Source organism: Megalobrama amblycephala, linkage group LG16 (genome assembly GCF_018812025.1).
Source record: "Megalobrama amblycephala isolate DHTTF-2021 linkage group LG16, ASM1881202v1, whole genome shotgun sequence".
NCBI classification, from domain to species: domain Eukaryota; kingdom Metazoa; phylum Chordata; class Actinopteri; order Cypriniformes; family Xenocyprididae; genus Megalobrama; species Megalobrama amblycephala.
The window spans coordinates 7,706,452-7,725,828 of record NC_063059.1 but is presented as its reverse complement, the minus strand read 5'-3'; the positions used below and the strand labels follow the sequence as shown (position 1 = coordinate 7,725,828).

Sequence of the window (19,377 nt, the reverse complement as noted above, 5' to 3'; positions counted from 1 at the left end):
TTTGCTGAATGATCACGTTGTCACTGACAAAGACACTGACAGGTTAATGATGTGTTGGTTTATGTCAAGCTTTGTCGTAACAAAGGACATCTCAAACAATGTCATCTTTGCATTGAAATATATGACATAATTGAGCGAATGACACTGTTAATGACAGTTGTCATAATTACATGCATAAAACCTCCTTCATATTCATGACACGTGTCATGTCAAGATTATGAAGGTGTCATGTCAGTCTTATGCACACCCCTTCAAGTAAAGTGTTACCAAAAAAAAAAAAAATATATATATATATATATATATATATATATATATATATATATATATATATAGTACAGTCCAAAAGTTTGCTTCATATTTACAATGGTATGTATATATATATGCTTCATATTTACAATGGTATGTATATATCATATTTATAATGGCTGTCAATGGAGAAAGATTCTTTTGTGCCCAGATGGTGTAGTTGTGATTTTATACCAGCAGGGGCTCACTAGACCATGGCAAAACCTTGACCCCTTGGGCACAGTGCCCAACTTTTTGCACTTCCTGTTTGGCCAGACGTATATGTGTGGAACCTGTGCATTAAATGCACATACATTTACCCACGTACACATCTTTGCAGTGATGCATGAACCTTTCACCACCACTAGCCTTGAGAGGCATTCTGGCAAAGAGCCTAGAAGCAGAAAAGCTCTCAAAGCGGGTTTTAACATATACAGCACTTTCAGAATGCAGCAACATGAGGTGCTTATTCAACTCCCCGTGTTTCCTTTAAAAGCAGGACTAATTCGGGAATAGGTCTGATCCTACATTATCCTTCCTTTTTAAGTCATCTTTCATTTCCTCAAGTCCTCAACCCTGCTTCTTTTGTTTCCTTTTCAGAAAACAGGCATATGCTTGTGCAAAAGATGGGTTGTATTAAGCCGATATACTGTCTGCTTATACATTTACTGCATTCACAGACTCCAAATTAAACATATACGCAACATCAGATAAGTCTGCCCGCATCGTCACCCGTGACAGTGACATGTTTCTCCTTTTCTCTCCCGCTGCTTAACTGTGCATTTCACCAAGGCTGTTTCTGTCATAACACTACCAAGACCCTGTGTCATGCTTGCTGCATTTCTTTGACGTTCTCTAGATGTCAACTTCAAAAAAATACCACCAACTCAGCCGCCCACCTCAGCTTGCAAGATGGATGGTCCACAGCCTGATAGCCCAAACAGATCGTCCATCAGAAAAAAAAAGCTGAAACATGGTGGATAACGCGGGAACTAGATGGAACATATTCCAGCGGGTTGAGCGAGGCTTAAGGAGAAGAACTAAATATAGAAAAGTTGTCCTGCTGCAGGGGGTTTCATGGAATGTAAGATGGATGAGGCTTTGCTCGCGGGACCACATCTGGCCCACCCGAGCCCTCTAGGGTCACTTTGAAGTGGATGCCGTGGGGCCTTTTTCTTGTAGTTTACAGCGCATACTTTCTGTCTTATTCCTCTATTTTTTTTCTCTTTCTCTTTGTCTTATATTCTCAGTCATTTTAAATCCCTACATTTTTCTTAGCCTCTGTTTTTCACGTGCCGCTTGGTTTCTGCCTTATGAATAAGGATATTGTGTGCACAATGCAAAGCATTTTAGAATGTTAAAATTGATCCGATTTTCTTTCTTAATACAGATTATTGTGAATGATTCATCTGTGCAAGTTATTAAAAAAAAGAAAGTGTTTGTATTTTTTTTTCATTTTCTCCAAAACGCCTTTTCATTACGTCATTAATCAATCTTATTAAAGGGTTAGTTCAGCCAAAAATGAAAATTCTGTCATTAATTACCCTCATGTCATTCCAAACCTGTAAGACCTTCGTTCATCTTCGGAAGACAAATTAAGATTTTTTTTTTTTTTTTTAAATCCGATGGCTCAGTGAGGCCTCTATTGCCAGCAAGATAATTAACACTTTCAGATACCAAGAAAGCTACTAAAGACATATTTAAAACAGTTCATGTGACTACAGTGGTTCAACCTTAAAGTTATGAAGCAACGAGAATACTTTTTGTGCGCAAAAAAACTAAATAATGACTTTATTCAACAATATCTAGTGATGGACGATTTCAAAACACTGCTTCATGAAGCTTCAAAGCTTTACAAATCTTTTGTTTCGAATCAGTGGTTCGCGCATGTATCAGACTGCCAAAGTCACGCCCCCCAGTGGTGAACCATTAAAATTTCGAAACACTCATGACGTAACGAAGCCTCGTTTACTGAAATCACGTGACTTTGGCAGTTTGATTTCATCAAAAATATCTTAATTTGTGTTCCGTAGATGAACGAAAGTCTTATGGGTGTGCATGAGGGTGAATAATTTGGTGAACTAACCCTTTAACTGTCATATACTGACCTTTTCCTGATCCAGTCCATTTTAGATGGAGACAATCTCTCTTACAAAGTCCCACCTCCATTTTCTTGTTTAATATACAGTTTCTCTCCAAAATACTTCACATTCGGTAGTTCACATTGCATGTTGACTTTAAATGAGTCGGTTTTGGCCAGTCAGCATCGGCTCCACATGGAACATGTGTGTAATATCAAACATGTATTTTTGAATCTCCAGTGCGATGAATATTATGATAGACGTTAGTCACGCATGCCAAATAAAACTGCTAAAAATGAATTGTAGGGGAATCCCAGACATGCAAAAATACGTATTGAACTTCAGGGGTTGTTATTCAGTAAATCTCCGACAGCTCATAATTCAGATTCAGCCCAAATGATGTTTGTGTGAACTTTATGTATCGGTACCCTTGCCTCTGGAAATTATGGCGCCTGTTTTCTTTTTTCTGTGTTTAGGATCTTGTATCTCATTCCGAGCCAAAGCAGTGTAACTTGCACAGTTACTTTTCCTGAGTTTCCCCTCAGGCATAATTATTTTACCTCTGTCTATCTATCTATTATTTCTGACTGAGAAATGATTATACTTGTAATCCTGTCAGCCTTCATCATTCACACACAGGAATCCTATAGTTCCAAGAAAATGATATATATACCAGGAAGGCACTCATTAGTATATAGACCACATGTCAAAACAACTTCCCTCTTCCTTCATTGTTCTTTTCGTTTGCATCTTGATCCATTTTCTTGTATTTGATGGTGTTAACATTGTTTGTTTTCTTGTTATGTGAAGGTCTTGGCCTTGATTTTCTTGTTCATTTCTTGTTCAGGTTGCTTGATGGATGAGTGTTGTACCTTTTACATCCAGATCTGTTTTTGTAAGGCAGGCTCTTCCTAAAGCTAGTCATCATTCATTTGACGCTTAATTACATGTCATGTAACCATCATTTGTGTCAGTGACAATTACTACCTTGAAACACAGCAGGACTTTACTCCTGTATACGCTCTTTCTCCCAAGAATTCATAGTAATCCTCTGCAAACTTGTTTTGAAAGGCGACATTCCAGTAAGCGGCCCAGTAGTCTTGTCAAAAATAACATGTAATATACATACCTTGAAATGGTCTCGCTTTACAGTTTTTCACGCACTGTTTAAGCTGTTTTATGAGTGTAACACCCTCGGTTGTGCTTGCATTTGAACACCATAACTCTTTGAGATGTGTGGTGAAAATTCAACCCCTCATTGCAAAATCTCACAGCCTATAAGCAACCATGACATCATCCATCATTTCCCCTCTTTCCGCTGTGTTTTTCAGACCCAGATCTCATTAAACAGAGGCAGAGGGCCCCGGTGTACATTTACAGCTGAGGGAATACTCGAACAATGATCAACAGCCACTTCAAAAAGCTTTAACACTCTTAATGTGTTGAATTACACTAAATTTACTGGTGTTTTGTTGGTTGCTCTGTTTCTAGACAAAACATCTGCTACCTTTAAATGTAAAACGCCCCTAACATTTGGAGACCATCATTTGTTTTACATCATTGTGTTTAGTAGTCATCTACTGTCTCCACTACTGAAATTATCCATTCATCTGGATCTTCTCACTTAGACAAGGAGGGATTTTTTTTTTTTTTAAAGCAATTTTTAGTCAGTCTTAAAAATTTGACAGTACCTATCGAGTCAGAGGGTTTCATTTCGTGCTGGGTTTGGGTTTCAACTTCGTGCATTTTGTGAACACCTCTAAACATATATTTAGATATAAGCATATAGTAGCATTAATAATGTACATTTTTTACATTTAATTAGCATGTATTTTCTTATAAAAAATTGCTAAATTAATTAGTGAATTGCTGGGTCTCAGGCGGAAAAGTGGCATTTTTATTTCCCTGAATGGATGCATATGAGAGTACCGTGATAACTCCCTTTCACAGGCCACCTGAGCGTAGTAGCAGAAAGGTGAAACTAAAAAACAGCTGGAATGTGGACATGATCCTCTCTCTAAACATGTAGCACTTTCTCTCTTGGCTGGGCAAGAGCACTGTAAATCATAGTGACCCAGGTCAGCGTAGCGTTCAGCAGATCCATGGGAGGAAATTCAGTGGTCAGGTGTTGATTTTATCCACTGTGGGAGAGGAGCAATACTTCAAGGCCTTTGTTTTGATGCTCCATGAGACAGTTTTATGTGATATGGTTTCTGTTAAACTGTTATGAAAATATTAACTCAACCTTGATGCTTGTTTTAACAGATTTCATGTTTTGTTTTCAGATGTCCATCAAGAAGAGGCATGGAGGTGCAGGTGAGTACACATTTTCCTTTTATATATTAAACTGTGCTGGCAATAAGAAGTGTTCGGATGAAATGGGCTGAGTAATGACTTTATCAGTCTGGTCTAAATGCATTTGACATTGTTTGCTCCTTGGCGGCGTGAAAGGGTCTCTTTGAATGTAATTTCTGAAAGTTATAAGCAGCATAAATGAGTACACTCCCTCTGAACAAATACAAAAGATGTATTTTCTTTATGATCACTAATACAATTCATGGAATTATGGCAAAACTAAAATGTATTAAACATATACATAATAAAAACTGAGAAATATATGTCATTAATAGCCATAAAACAAGTAAATTAGCCAATTTTGTTTAAATTAAGGATTGCAGAAATGAGTACACCCTAGATTTAATTCAACAAATGTATAATATTCTAGCACTTAGTATGTCTTCCATAATTTTGAATATACTGCTCTGACCCTTCTTGGCATGGAGTGTACAAGTTCATGACAAATTGTCACAGTCACTCTTTTCATAGCTATTGCTGGCTCTGAGAAACTCACTTGGTATTTCTCCTGCTGTCTAGCAAAAAAATCCCTCATCACTAAATGAAAGCTTAAAATAAAGGCCTGATTATTTCAGGGGTCTTGTCACAAGTCCATTGTTTTTGAATTTCTGTGTTACTTTTGCTATATTTCACACTTAAAACAATGATTTGGTAATCGTCTTGTACCACTGTCCTCTTTTGTGCTAAGAAATAAGTCTCCTGACAGTTCTCTCCCAAGTGCTTCCATTGTTGTCAGCATTAAGTCTGAGAATGATTCAGTGGGCTATATAACACTTTTAATTGTCAAGAAATTACTTCTCTTTAAATGTTTTCGTTCAACATACTTACCTGTTGATCAAACATTGCCTTAAACTTACACCACATTTTTTTATTTTGTTTTATTTAGTAACTTTTAGGAGGGTGTACTCATTTTTGCTACACAACATTTTATCAACTTCATAAGAAAATCTTATTTTCCTGAATAATTTTGACATGCTTCTTTGGTAATTGATTAAGCAGACTTGCTGGAACATTATAACTCTAAAGAACCCTAACATGTCTTCTAAGTGATTGAGTAATTGCTGACTTTCAGAAGTTTCAGAGGGGGTGTTCTTATTTATGCTGTGCAGTGTATATAAACTATCCCATGTTCTTAGATTAAGATATTATGGCCATGTGCACACTGTCAGTTTTTGGGATTGACATCTACTTGCAGGTGTGAGTTTCGAAATGTCCCAAATGGTGACGTCTTATCACTTTTGACATGACACACTGTATGACGTGACAGAAAACTATTTGTCCAGTCCAGTTCTGTTCACACAATGTGGGTTTTTCAAGAATTCGGTTGTGAGTCCTGAAATTTATGGGTGTGAGGTGTATTAAGGACTCAAATACAGGAACACTGACAACAGTATTCTGCAGCTGTGTAAACATGGCCTATGTCCTACATCTTTGCTCTAATCAGTAAAGAGAGGTTCACTAATTAGACCGTCTCATTGTGGAGTTTTGTAATACTTTAACAGGGTGTTGGTTTTTAGTGGGAGCTTGTCTGAATTGCTCCTTAATGTAATTAAATGACTAAAGCATGCAATCGCGAGACAGCTCAAACATTCTTGTCCTCTGTGCTCGAATTGCACCCCAGCTTGTCCCCAGTGTGACTAATTCAAGGATGAAACAAGATTCTTGTTGTGTTATCCTGGACTGGAATGGGCTTTCCTTTAATCTTGACTGATGTCACAGTTTGAAACCTCAGAATCTCTAATTTCTAATATATTCTCAGGAAGTGTTTTGCTTTGTGAGCTTGTGAACTGTATTTACAAGTTAAATAAGCTCTTAGCAAGCTAAAGTACATGAATATTAAACTTTTTATGGACTTTAAAGGATAGTACGAAGAGCTTGGAATGTTGTGTGATCAAGGACATGACGCAAGCCAGACTTGAACCTGTGAGCATGTGTGCTATTGTGCTACAGCTATAATAAAACAGAAAGAAAGAAAGAAAGAAAGAAAGAAAGATAGAAAGAAAGAAAGAAGTGGAAGGAAGGAAAGAGAAATATGGGTGGGTGGAAAAAAGAAAGAAAGAAAGAAAGAAAGAAAGAAAGAAAGAAAGAAAGAAAGAAAGAAAGAAAGAAAGAAAAAGAATGAAGGAAAAAAGAAAGAAAAAGAATGAAGGAAAGAAAGAAAGAAAGAAAAAGAATGAAGGAAAAAATAAAGAAAGAAAAAGAAAGAAGGAAAGAAATAATGAAAGAAAGAAGGAAAGAAAAATGTGGAAGGAAGGAATGAATATGGGAAGGAAAGAAAGAAATATTGATGGAGAGAAGGAAGGAAGGAAGGAATAAGAAAGAAAGAAAGAAAGAAAGAAAGAAAGAAAGAAAGAAAGAAAGAAAGAAAGAAAGATAAATGTGGAAGGAATGAAGGAAGGAAGGAATATGGGAAGGAAAGAAAGAAATATTGATGGACGGAAGGAAGGAAAGAAAGAAATGGAAATAAAGGAAGGAAGGAAGGAAGGAAAGAAAGTAAGAAAGAAAGAAAGAAAGAAAGAAAGAAAGAAAGAAAGAAAGAAAGAAAGAAAGAAAGAAAAAGAATGAAGGAAAAAAGAAAGAAAGAAAAAGAAAGAAAGAAGGAAAGAAATAATGAAAGAAAGAAGGAAAGAAAAATGTGGAAGGAAGGAATGAATATGGGAAGGAAAGAAAGAAATATTGATGGAGAGAAGGAAGGAAGGAAGGAAGGAAGGAAGGAATAAGAAAGAAAGAAAGAAAGAAAGAAAGAAAGAAAGAAAGAAAGAAAGAAAGAAGGGAATATGGATGGAAGGAAGGAGTACAAAAGAAAGAAAGAAAATTACTGAAGGAAGGGAGGAAAAGAAAGAACAGAAGGAAAGAAAGGAATATGGAAGGAAGGACAAAAGAAATATATAAGAAAGAAAGAAAGAAAGAAAGAAAGAAAGAAAGAAAGAAAGAAAGAATGATGTAAGGAAACAGAAATATGGAAAGAAAGAAAACAACTGACAGTAAATATAGAAAGAAAAAGACAGAATTATGGAAAAAAAATAGGAAAAGAAGGAAAGAAAAAGAAAGATGGAATGACAGAAATACAGAAGGAAAAAAGAAAAAAACACAAGGAAGAAAAGAAAGCAGGGGAAAGGAGGAAAGAAAGAAATATGGAAAGAAGGAGGGAAAGGAAAGGAACTAAAAGAAATTAAGAAACACAAAGCAAGCAAACTTATAATTTGGTTTCTTCACGTGATAAAACATCTGTTACTCTTTCTTTCCTCAGTCCGTTCTCCTCTGATTGTTAATGGCTGGTCCAACACTAGTGTGACAGACACAGACAGGTGGTCTTCTGTTACTGTGTCTGGAGAATGCGGGAGACGTAGCCCCTCATTTATAGCCCTATTTCTGTGTCCTGGCTTGCTGTGGGATCCAGTTAAAATTAGGAGGGCATAGCAGAGCATTGTTACTGTTTAGCTGAGAAGAATTGTTTGACTTGGCTTGATGTGGCCATGGGGGGCATTTTAATTTTAATTCATTATTTTTCCAAATCTGTTTCAGCTTTAGTTTAAATGGTCTGTCCACTCTGGATTTCACCGTCACTTTTATTTAATCTAACAACTATCCATGTGTCTTCGATTGGATATCCATGCTAATAGTAATAACAATGATGATGCTATAAAAGAGAAGCGTAGAGTTAAGGGCACATGTGGTGTAGTATTTCCCCTCTCGTATTTTACTGCAGGGAGGTAGAGACTGTATGATGTCACTGTGCTGCAGAGCCAGATGGCTGACCGGCTCCATAATGTACTACACACCTCGTTAGAGTGACAGTCTCCAGAAAGATTCTGTCCAGACCTCGCTTACAAGCACTGGAGACTTTAATGATGACTTCTAAAATTAAAACATGTTTTTTCATTCAGATCACTGTAAATGCTGTTATTTAAAGCTCTGTGCTGTGTAATTGATTAGGGTTAAAGGTCATGCTGTGGAGAAATGACAAAAATAAGTTTTAGTGGCTATAAAATTCTGTTCAGTAAATGTCTGTGACCTTTAAGAGAAAACCTAACCTGTCTTTTTTTTTTTTTTTTTTTTTTGCCATTTGATTCGGTTAATACCACACAAAGCAAAATCGCATCAAAGCAGGATAGTTCATGCTTTAGATTAGCCACATAGATAATGAGAGACCTTGAAAGAAAGACAAAAATCAGAGGTTGCTAGGTCACTGTTCGGGTGTCCTGCTCACATGAGAGCCACCTGTTCCACTATTTTCAAGTTTATTAACTGAAGCCAGAATTAATTTCTCAACTCTTCAAAAAAGGCCTTAGTCATTTATTTTATTGTTATTTACTATTTGCTATTTATTTTATTTTATTTTTAAGCTCATTCATCATTTCTAAATGAGTGGAAATACATCAGTTTTATTCTATTATCATTGATATACTAATATATGGTGATATAATTTCCTTTCGAATGGGATCTTGCACTGCATCCTCTAGAGGACACTATGGGGGATGCCTATAGCGTGACCTATGTCATTGTCATTGATCAACGTCAGTCTGTGACGTCACTACCGGTGCGGCGGTGAGTATGAAAGGGCACCTGTATTAGACGTCATCAGTTTTTTTGTCTTCAGGAGACAGTTTTTTTTTTAAAAAAAGCGTGATTAAGGCAATATGTAAGCATCCTCTGACAGTTTCAGAAAGTGCATGTGCTGCCATGTCAGCGTTATCTGACACCGGATGATGCACATGACTTGTGCATTTTGTCATGGAGAGGATCACGGACGTTCTGTCCTTGAGGGGGCAAAATGCACAGATTGCGAGGGCTTCTCTATGAAGAAGCTCTGTTCAAGTCTGCCCCTTTTCTCAAAGGAATTATGACAGGCATCTGTACCCTGCAGTTTGGGATTTGCTGCAGCCGAGGCCCAGCAGAGACTCGGATCGTGGGGATCGCAGGTCGAGCTGGCAGAGGAATTCAATTGAGGTATGGCTATCTCTCCTAACCCCTGCCACTCACTCGAGAAAGCTGCTTGTGGCGGATGTCCTTTCTCTTGAGTTATCCGATCTAGTAGACAGCACTTGTTTGGCTTCCAGCCAGGAAGAGCAGGATGTGGCTGTGGAGGGCAAAGAAATTCTTATGGAGCCCTCTCAGCTTGCCTGCCCTGCATATGATGAGCTGCTGGAAGTTATGGTTTGCACTACAGAGATTAAATCTCCCCTGTAAGCTTGAGAGGCTGCAGATCGCTCATGGGCATTTAGACGTGCTATTTCTGACTGTCCATAAACGTGCAGATTGTATTCATCATTTTCACTGCACGAATTACACAAACATTGAGGGAATGCATGAGCACGGATATGCATCAATGCCTCCTTTAGAAGATGCACTTGTGAGCTATCTTTCTATGGTCGAGACATCAATGTTGACCATTCCTGCCATCAAAGCCGATGTGGGTTGCATCACAGTTGAATGGCAGGGCGTATGCGACTGCGGGTCAGGCTGGTGGGGCTTTGCACACAATGGCAGTGTTGCAAGCCTACCAAGTGGACCTGCTTAAAGATCTGGATGATGGCCAGGGCCTTTACCCTGAAGTGGTCTCTGAGCTGAGCCAGACCACAGATCTTGCTCTCTGGGCCACCAAATATACTGCGCCGCTCCAGATCTGCACCTCAAACCTCTGGGGACCCTGGGCCATCTGAGGACTGCATACAGGCTCAGAGGCAGAGCATCGCCAATCGTACCCCTCGCAGGGCGAGTAGCACCTTCCCCTTTGAGGTTTTAAGTAAGGTCCTCGTTCCCAGCTTTCTTCACTGGGGGCTGCGGTTTACTGAAAAAAAAGTTCCTTTAAGTAAGAAGCTCCTTAATACCTTTATCTCCTTAATAACCTCCTCCCCCTAGTGCTGGATTATGTAAGTGGGAAGCTTCCTTGGGTTTACCAAGGTGTGGGCTTCCCGAAAATTGCGTAAGCTTCAGGAAGCCCCCTGTTGAGGCTGGTAGAACGAGTTGTACCTTCCCCGTTATGGGCCCTAAGCAAGGTCCTTGTCACAGCTTTCGAGCAGTTGCAATCTCCAAGGTAAGGCAAGCTGCCTTCCACCTCTTTATGGGTTCCCTATTGAAACAGGTAGCTCCCTTTTAATAACCTAGGGGCTGCTGCCTTCTTCAAGCTTGCTCCCTTATTTGATATGCTGAAGTTTTAAGGTTGCAGCTGCCTCCCCCTGACTGGAGACTTATAAGTCTTATAACTGCTCACATGTGGTAATGAAGTCTTAGCTGCCTCCCCCAGAATTAGGGTCCCCTAAGCAGGAGGCTCCTTCATTTGTGATGAAACTGCCTCCCTATTTTGGGTTCTTTTAATAGGCAGCTTCCCTAGAATGCAAACTTTATCATATTTGCAAGGTCGTAGCTGCCTCCCCTATAATGGGTTCTTAAGCAGACAGCTCCCTTGTGTAAGTAGCGAAGTAGAAACTGCCTCCCCCACTTGGGGCCCCCTAAGCAGGCGGTACTCTGGAGATCGATAGCTTGGTCAAGCCTAGGCCTCCCCTTCAGGGTTCTGTAAGTAGGTCCTCTGCTCCCAGAAGAGAGCTCGAGATGACCCCCAGACTGCTGGGGCTAACATGGAGTGTACCCTCCCTGTTACAGGCATACCTACTCTTTGGGTCCTCCAAGCTCTGTTCTGGCTAAGACAGACTTCGTAGTCTCTAGCACAACTGATGCTAATGCAGCTATTTACGAGTGTCCTCTAGTGGGTGTAGTTCACCCTTCCCTTATGGGGTTTCTTTTTATTAGGGTCTGTCGCCCCTGGTTTGAGCCTTGTCGTAGTTGGGGATCACAGTCTTGGGTGAGCATTGGACTCTGAGTCCTCAGCTCCCCAAAGGAACCCATCTCTGGGCCCTGGTGAGAAGTGGTTTTGCTCGAACTAGCATCCCTACTCACTGGTTGAGCACACTTAAATTCAGTAGTGCTGGCCTTGCAAGATGCTGACTCTAGGTCAGACAGGGTTTGAGCATTTTGCTACAAAAATGCTGCCCTGTGGTGTTTAGGGGTTGAACCAGATCCCTGAGATATATAAGGTTAATGTCTCCCCCTAATGGCAGGTTCATTAAGTAGGCAGCTCCCTTATGTTTCGTGAAGCCGTGGCTGCCTCCCTAGAGTTTGGGTCTCTAAGCAGGTGGCTCCTTCATGAGTCAATACTAAAGTTGAAGCTGTCTGCCCCTGATAGCGGGTCCCTTAAGTAGACAGCTCCCTTTGGTTGTGAGTGACAGGTGAGGGAACCATTGTTTCCCTGTGGCAGTATTTCCTTAAAGATAATGTCTGGCGTAGAGGCTAGCATTACCCGATCTTTGAGCTCTGCCCTTCTTAGGTGGTGGCCGTAGGGAATAGCGTCACTGACAATTCTGTGGCAGACCTGAGTAAGGGAATCTGACTCCGGCATCTAAATCCGTTGAGTCCTTGTCTGTGCTTGTCACAGCCAATTAGGCAGTCATTCCCTCAGCATGGCAAAGTGGGCATTTGTTCCCCATAGTGTCCTCTAGAGGACGCAGTGCAAGTTCCCATTTGAAAGGGAACATCTCAGGTTACTCCTGTAATCATGGTTCCCTGAGAGGGGTAACAAAACATTTCAATTAACATGTATTTCAAGTAACAAAATATTTTTATGTTTTTACTTTTAGTTAATGTTAATAATGCTGACTTACACACATCGGATAATCAAATTAATCATTAGAGACATTTTGTTCTTAGCAAAAACTGATTCATACTCAGTTTAGTAATTTGGCTCCAAATTGCAGGGCTTTTTGTTTTGTCTTGTTGACTGTAAAACTTAAAGCCTGTTTTTTTCTCTCTAATATTTATACTTTATTTTGACAAAAAAAAAAAAAAAAAAAATTACACACTTTACTTTTTCATTTACATGTGAAGATGAAGTGCAACAGATTAAACAAAAACAATTTCCGAATGAGCTTGGATCCAACATTTTTTTTTTTTTTTTTTTTTTTTTTTTTTTTGTGGCCACATAACCAAGTTCCTGTCTATAATGGTCACTCTGACCCACCCACCAGCCCTGCAGGGTCCTATAAACAGAAGTAGCCCTGCACCTCGTAAAAGGCCATTAGCTCTGATGCAGACCAGTGCCAGACCCCTGTGAAGAACTCAAGAACCCTGTTCAATTTTTGGAGTCCTTGACTATACATAAAATGCACATCCTCTCATGCACCAGCCCCTCCCCCTCTGAAGGGTTTGATAGCTGTACTCAAAGAAACTGTTTTTATCCATGTCTAGACATGTCAGTTATCGATTGAGAGGCCCGTCTTATAACCAGATGTGAATTAATAATACATATCTTATGCTATATGACTCTATGCAGGATCACCAGATATGACATGACTTATACAGCAGATTCCTCAGTTCTCATGTTTAAGAAATGCAACAGCCAGACATATGGAAAATTACTCAACCCCCCTGACCTGCTTCATTTTTTTTTTTTTTTTTTTTTCAGATGTTTGTTCTTTCCTCAGATTTAAACAAAGTTTGACCTCTTCTCCAAAATCACCACACTGATTGAAATTATGTTGTGGAAGAAAGGATACACTATCATTCATCTGTTTATTATGTAGGGATTAAATCCTGGAAAGTTTCCCATATGCATTTTTTTTTTTTGTTTGGGGGGAAAAACAGCTCTGGATTTGTTTTTTGTTTTTGTTTTTTTGGTAAGGAGACAAGACGTTGTTCATGTTTGTGTGTGTGTGATGAAACACGTTTTAACACTTTGGAATTGGACGTCCTTCATTTTGTCCCCTGTTCAGCGTTGTTTTAAGAAAGCGCATAGTCTTTTTGTTATGGTAAACATCACCTTGTCAGACCTCCCGTCTCACAAAGAGAGACATGACTGAGACAGGCAGAGTAAAAGGCGACCCAGAACTGTCAGCTAGAGGCCACTGGTGCTGAAGCCAGAACCTGGACAGACAGCTCTGAACAGTTTCTTCTCTCAACGAATGTCCTTAGTCTGCTCTGACAAGGAAAATCCAAAGCCATTCAGCCACTGAATGAAAACAAAGTAAGACTTAGGGGTTTTGAAGGATTCTTTTTCTACTTTGGACACTCTGTTCTCACATCAGCTTTAGGAGGAAGCTCTCCAAATGACCACACTGAAGATGTGTAGATGAGCTGTTCTATCTATCTATCTATCGTGATATTGTGCTATTGTTCTATATATCTTTTTATCATTCTGTCTTTCTATCATTCTATTTATCACTTTTCCTGTTCTATCATTCTATTGTCCTGTCTTTTATACTATCTATCGTTTTGTCTGTCTGTCTGTCTGTCTGTCTATCATTCTATCTATCATTCTATCTAAACTGAATTTGTCTTCAGTTGATTAGATAAAGCTGTAAAGCAATTTCACCTCTTCAGACAAAACAAAAAGCACTGCAATTATGTTATATTAAATTTAGTGCAAATCCGTTTCTGCTGAGAACAAAATGTCTCTCAATAGGGGCTATTGCAGTAGAGTAAATAGAAACACCCTGCATGCTCACAAATGATCAATGCAACCATCACTGTAAGGAAATTATCAATCGGCCTTTTTGGATATGATGTATGCTATGGTTATATGCCTTATTGATTTTGCTCTTCTATTTTAGTTTCATCCCACATCAATCACATTGTAATGATCAATTTCATTTCCAACTTCATTAGTAATATCGACCTAGCAGAGTTAATTTAGCTAATGCAATTTGTATTGACCGGATATTCCCAGAAAACTAAGCGCACATTAATCACCTGTAGCATTTCCTCTGTCCCATAATCCTCAGCATTGCCATGCCACAGCTTTCCTTTTTCTTATTTTCCTTTTTTTTTCTCCTTTCCCTTTCTGTTTTTTCCTTTAAGTTGTGTTCATTTACCTTTCTTTTACCTATTATTACTTTGCTTTTCTGTTCCTTTCCTTTAACCTTTTTCCCTTTTCCTCCTTTTTCCCACTTTCTTTTTCCCTTTTGTCTTCCATTTCTTTTCCTTTCCTTTCCTTTTTATATTACCTCTTGCTTTTCTTTTCTTTTCTCTTTTCCCCTTTCTTTTTTCAATTTTCACTTCCTTTTCTATTCTTTTTCCTTTACCCTTGTAGTTACCTACTTTCCTCTTTCCCCTTTTTTCCTTTTCCACTTCATCTTCTTATTCATTTTCCATTCTCTTTCTTTTTTCCTCTTCCCTTTTTCCCTTCCTGTTTTGCTTTCCTTTATTTTTTTCTTTCCTACTGTATCTGCCAGCAGTGATTATGTAAACCACCTAAGCTGTCTATATGTGTTCAGGATGAATCTTATGAATCCTTTCTCTAGCCAGCTGCTCTCCCAGACTGGCTCTCTTTTTCTCATTCAGGGTGGCTTGGCTCTTAGTGGCCAGTGAGGGTGACCCCTAACAGCTGCGGCCGCTCACTCTGCAGTTCTGTCTGGCTGGCCTGTCTCAGTCTGTCTCTAAGGAGCCCTTTCAAGACAGAAACCAGGAGATCTGTGCTTGATTTACTGTGAGATGAAAGGGAGTGACGTCCTAGAAGGAGACTAGTTGGTCAATGCTTTTATATCTACAGTATATATTTTATATTTGCTAAGGGTGTATATTTTCACCCAGCTTCCACTGTTGGAACCTATTGTGCTTCAAATTAGGGTGGAACTGTAAAAACAACCCAGTGCTAGACATTATTATTTTGACCTTGGTTTCCACCACATCTTTCAAAATACTCATGTCAAAAGAAATGAGTAGCTGGCTGCAATTGCACATAGAAGCAAACCCAATACTGTTAGATCATTATTTTCACTGTACGATGGCTGAGATACCTTTGACAATAATAGTTTTATAGATTGTTGCTTGTACTATACTGTTTTGATGGTGACACAAAGGTAATGTGGTTATTTGAGTGGCAGCATTGGGCTCAGACATTTATAGTTCACTTGTTCTTAATGGAAACAGACCTCTGGAAGAGTAGTAAAGAGATAGGAGGGAACACACAGGCTCAGCATCCTTCACAAACTGTAGAAAATGATTTGTCCAATATTGTTTTAGCTGCTATATGTTGAACTTCTTAAATTGCACCTCCATTTGGTCACTATGACTGAAGTGAGACAAACCTATACTACTTCTGCTGAAGCTGTGAGCCCGTATTATTTCAACTTAGTTTTAAAATAATCATGTTTAACAGTGGAATTCCTGGTGAAAATCTACATTACCCATGATGCTGTATGAAAATTACACCAATCATTGAGTTGAAAAAAGCAACATGTATCAAAATAGCTCTTTAACTTCACCACTCCCATGAAGCACTGCAAATGACGCAATCAAGTCGATCTCCATATGCTCTCAAAATAATGAAATGTTTGTATATATACACTATATTGCCAAACGTTTTTGGGCACCTGCACATGAACTTTAATGACATCCCATTCTTAGTCTGTAGGGTTTAATATGGAGTTGGCCCACCCTCTGCAGCTATAACAGCCTCAACTCTTCTGGGAAGGCTTTCCACAAGGTTTAGGAGTGTGTTTATGGGAATTTTTGACCATTCTTCTTGAAGCGCATTTGTGAGGTCAGACAGTGATGTTGGCAAGAAGGCTTGGCTCGCAGTCTCCGCTCTAATTCATCCCAAAGGTGTTCTATTGGGTTGAGATCAGGACTCTGTGCAGGCCAGTCAAGTTCCTCCACACCAAACTCGCTCATCCATGTCTTTATGGTCCTTGCTTTGTGCACTGGTGCACAATCATGTTGGAACAGGAAGGGGCCATCTCCAAACTGTTCCCATAAAGTCGGGAGCATGAAATTGTCCAAAATGTCTGAAGCATTAAGAGTTCCTTTCACTGGAACTAAGGGGCCAAGCCCAACCCCTGAAAAACAACCCCACGCCATTATCCCCCCTCCACCAAACTTTACACTTGGCACAATGCAGTCAGACAAGTACCGTTCTCCTGGCAACCACCAAACCCAGACTCGTCCATTAGATTGCCAGACAGAGAAGTGTGATTCGTCACTCCAGAGAACACGTCTCCACTGCTCTAGAGTCCAGTGGCGGCGTGCTTTACACCACTGCATCTGACACTTTGCATTGCACTTGGTGATTTAAGGCTTGGATGCAGCTGCTCGGCCATGGAAACCCATTCCATTAAGCTCTCTATGCACTGTTCTTGAGCTAATCTGAAGGCCACATGAAGTTTGTAGGTCTGTAGCTTTTGACTCTGCAGAAAGTTCGCAACTTCTGCGCACTGAGCGCCTCAGCATGCGCTGACCCCACTCTGTGATTTTACGTGGCTGAGTTGCAGTTGTTCCCAATTGCTTCTACTTTGTTATAAGACTAACAGTTGACCGTGGAATATTTAGTAGTGAGGAAATTTCACGAATGGACTTATTGCACAGGTGGTAACCTATCACGTTACCACGCTTGAATTCACTGAGCTCCAGAGAGCGACCCATTCTTTCACAAATGTTTGTCTGCATGCCTAGATTTTATACACCTGTGGCCATGGAAGTGATTGGAACACCTGAATTCAATGATTTGGAGGGGTGTCCCAATACTTTTGGCAATATAGTGTATATATATGCATATTTTGCAATGAACTTTAAATCTATTGTTTTTATATATATAAAATCAACATTTGTAAAGGAGTAGTTTTATATTTTATATTTTTAATTTGATTATGCTGTTTGCAGTGCGTCATGGGAGTGTAGTTCTTTCCCTCACTAGCGCCATTAAGTACACATTCTAGTACCTTGTCTTTTTGTCAGATTTTCAAAAACTTTTTTGCTTTATTGCTTCAAATCAAAGGTTGTAATGATGTGATTCACCTCGTAGCTGATTAGCTTGGTTCATGGCTCTTTAACAAAGACTATTTTAAAATCCCTATGGGAAAAACTAATGGAAAAACACATCTTCCGGAACCAGTGCAGTTGAAAAAAGGAACAGGCACTATTGCACTCTATAGTATTAGAGGCACCGCTAATGAATAGTTTTTTCTTTCGGAGCCGGTAGCCTGGTGGGCAGAGCTCGAGTTTGAGTCCCAGCTCACAGAACTTTCCTGATCCCATCCCACTCTCTCTCCCACTGCCTGTCTAGCTTATACTTTCCTATTACAATAAATGCAAAAACAGCAAAAGTAAAAAGCCTTTATCTCTGATTCTAAGCAAATCAGTATGGACTTTCTGTTCACATATGAAAGTATGCTATTATGTGATCTTTTTAGCCTCCCTCTGCTTCTGCATGGCCCAAATCAATGACATCATGAGTTAAATTTACAGGCAGGTCGTCATGTGGCCTGGCAGGCTGTACTGTAAAGAGAGCCGCTGCCATAGGGAGAGCATGAAATATTCCACATGTGGAAAGAAGGAAAATGGCTTGTGGCTTCTTGTGGACTTCCATTGCTGGCACTGGAAGTTTGGAATTCTGTAATTCTGTAATGCTGTATTGCTTTTTGGTCTCAATTAAGTTTTATAAATCCTGTGATTGTTTTTGTGTAAGGATTGATGGATTATTTGGTAACCTACAGCCATGCCTTTGTGTTTAAAAAGCAATTTGCACAATGTAACATTTTAATTCCTTACTGCACCATCGCAGGTACTTGTGGTAAGGAATCTTTTTCAATAATTCCCCTATAATTTGATTAACTCATGCTTGCCAGAGTGTGATTTCCTCTCAATAGGGGATGTCGTAGAGGGATTGAACGGCCACTAATTTGGATCAGGCCTCATTGTACAAGACTTGTCACCTCTGCAATCCCCATCAATTACATGCAGTGCTCTGCAAATCCCAGGATGAATAAACGTCCAAGAACAATATAAGAAGCTGGAACATTTTCTTCTCTTTCTCTCTCGCTCTCTTTTGAGCTTTGTTTTGTAACTTAAAATGAAGTGAAGCAGGTATTAAACCAATTCCTGAGCTGATGGAACTGAATGTTTGTGTATTACTCCAGTCGTCAGTGTCACATGATCCTTCAGAATTCATTCTAATATGTTGATTTGGTGCTCAAGAAACATTTCTTATTATTACCAACGGCTCTGCTACAATAAAGGATGGAAACTGTGATGTCTATTTTCCGAATTCATTGATGAACAGAATGCTAGAAGAACAACATTTATTTGAAATAGAAATCTTTTGCAACATTGTAAATGTATTTACGTTCATTTTTTATCAATTTAATGTGTCCTTCCTGAACAAAAGTTTTTTTTTTTTTTTTTAAATAATAAAAAACAAATTCATAGTCATTCCAAATACAAACTAGTTTATACATGTTTATATTTGTACAGCATTTGGGCCTTACTGGCAAATTATAACCACATTGTCCTGTAATTTAGCAATGGAATTTTGAAATTTAGATGTTTAATTCCAAACTGTTAAAATGTAAAGACAAAGTAAAAGTGAAATCATTGTGTTAGAACTTTTGCATATTGTTGGCCTTTAGTATTAATACATTGCAGTTTTTTTTATTTTGAGGCTATTTTTGCTTACTTATCCAAACAATTCAGCCTCTTCTGAGGCTCATGCTCGTACAGTTATGCAAAGCCGCTGTTTCCCTGCAGGATAGTGGGGCTTTCTTGTGGTTAAGTGCTTATTAAACAATTTAGCCTTGCAATCAAAGAGGCAACAAAGAATCAACAGATGTTCTACTTTTGGTTTTGTGCCGAGTATCTCGCCTGGATCATCTTCTGTTTTCTTTTTTATAAT

The 19,377-nt window shown here is 39.1% G+C and overlaps 1 protein-coding gene across 2 annotated transcripts in view; it reads left to right on the top strand.

Annotated features, from left to right (window-relative positions):
- Positions 1-19,377, top strand: part of stard13b (StAR-related lipid transfer (START) domain containing 13b) — a 106,365-nt gene that overhangs the window by 23,715 nt on the left and 63,273 nt on the right. For both annotated transcript variants that reach the window (XM_048160092.1, XM_048160093.1), the window contains one exon: positions 4,652-4,682. In XM_048160092.1, the coding sequence (XP_048016049.1) occupies positions 4,652-4,682 (31 nt within the window). The remainder of the gene's footprint in view (positions 1-4,651; positions 4,683-19,377) is intronic.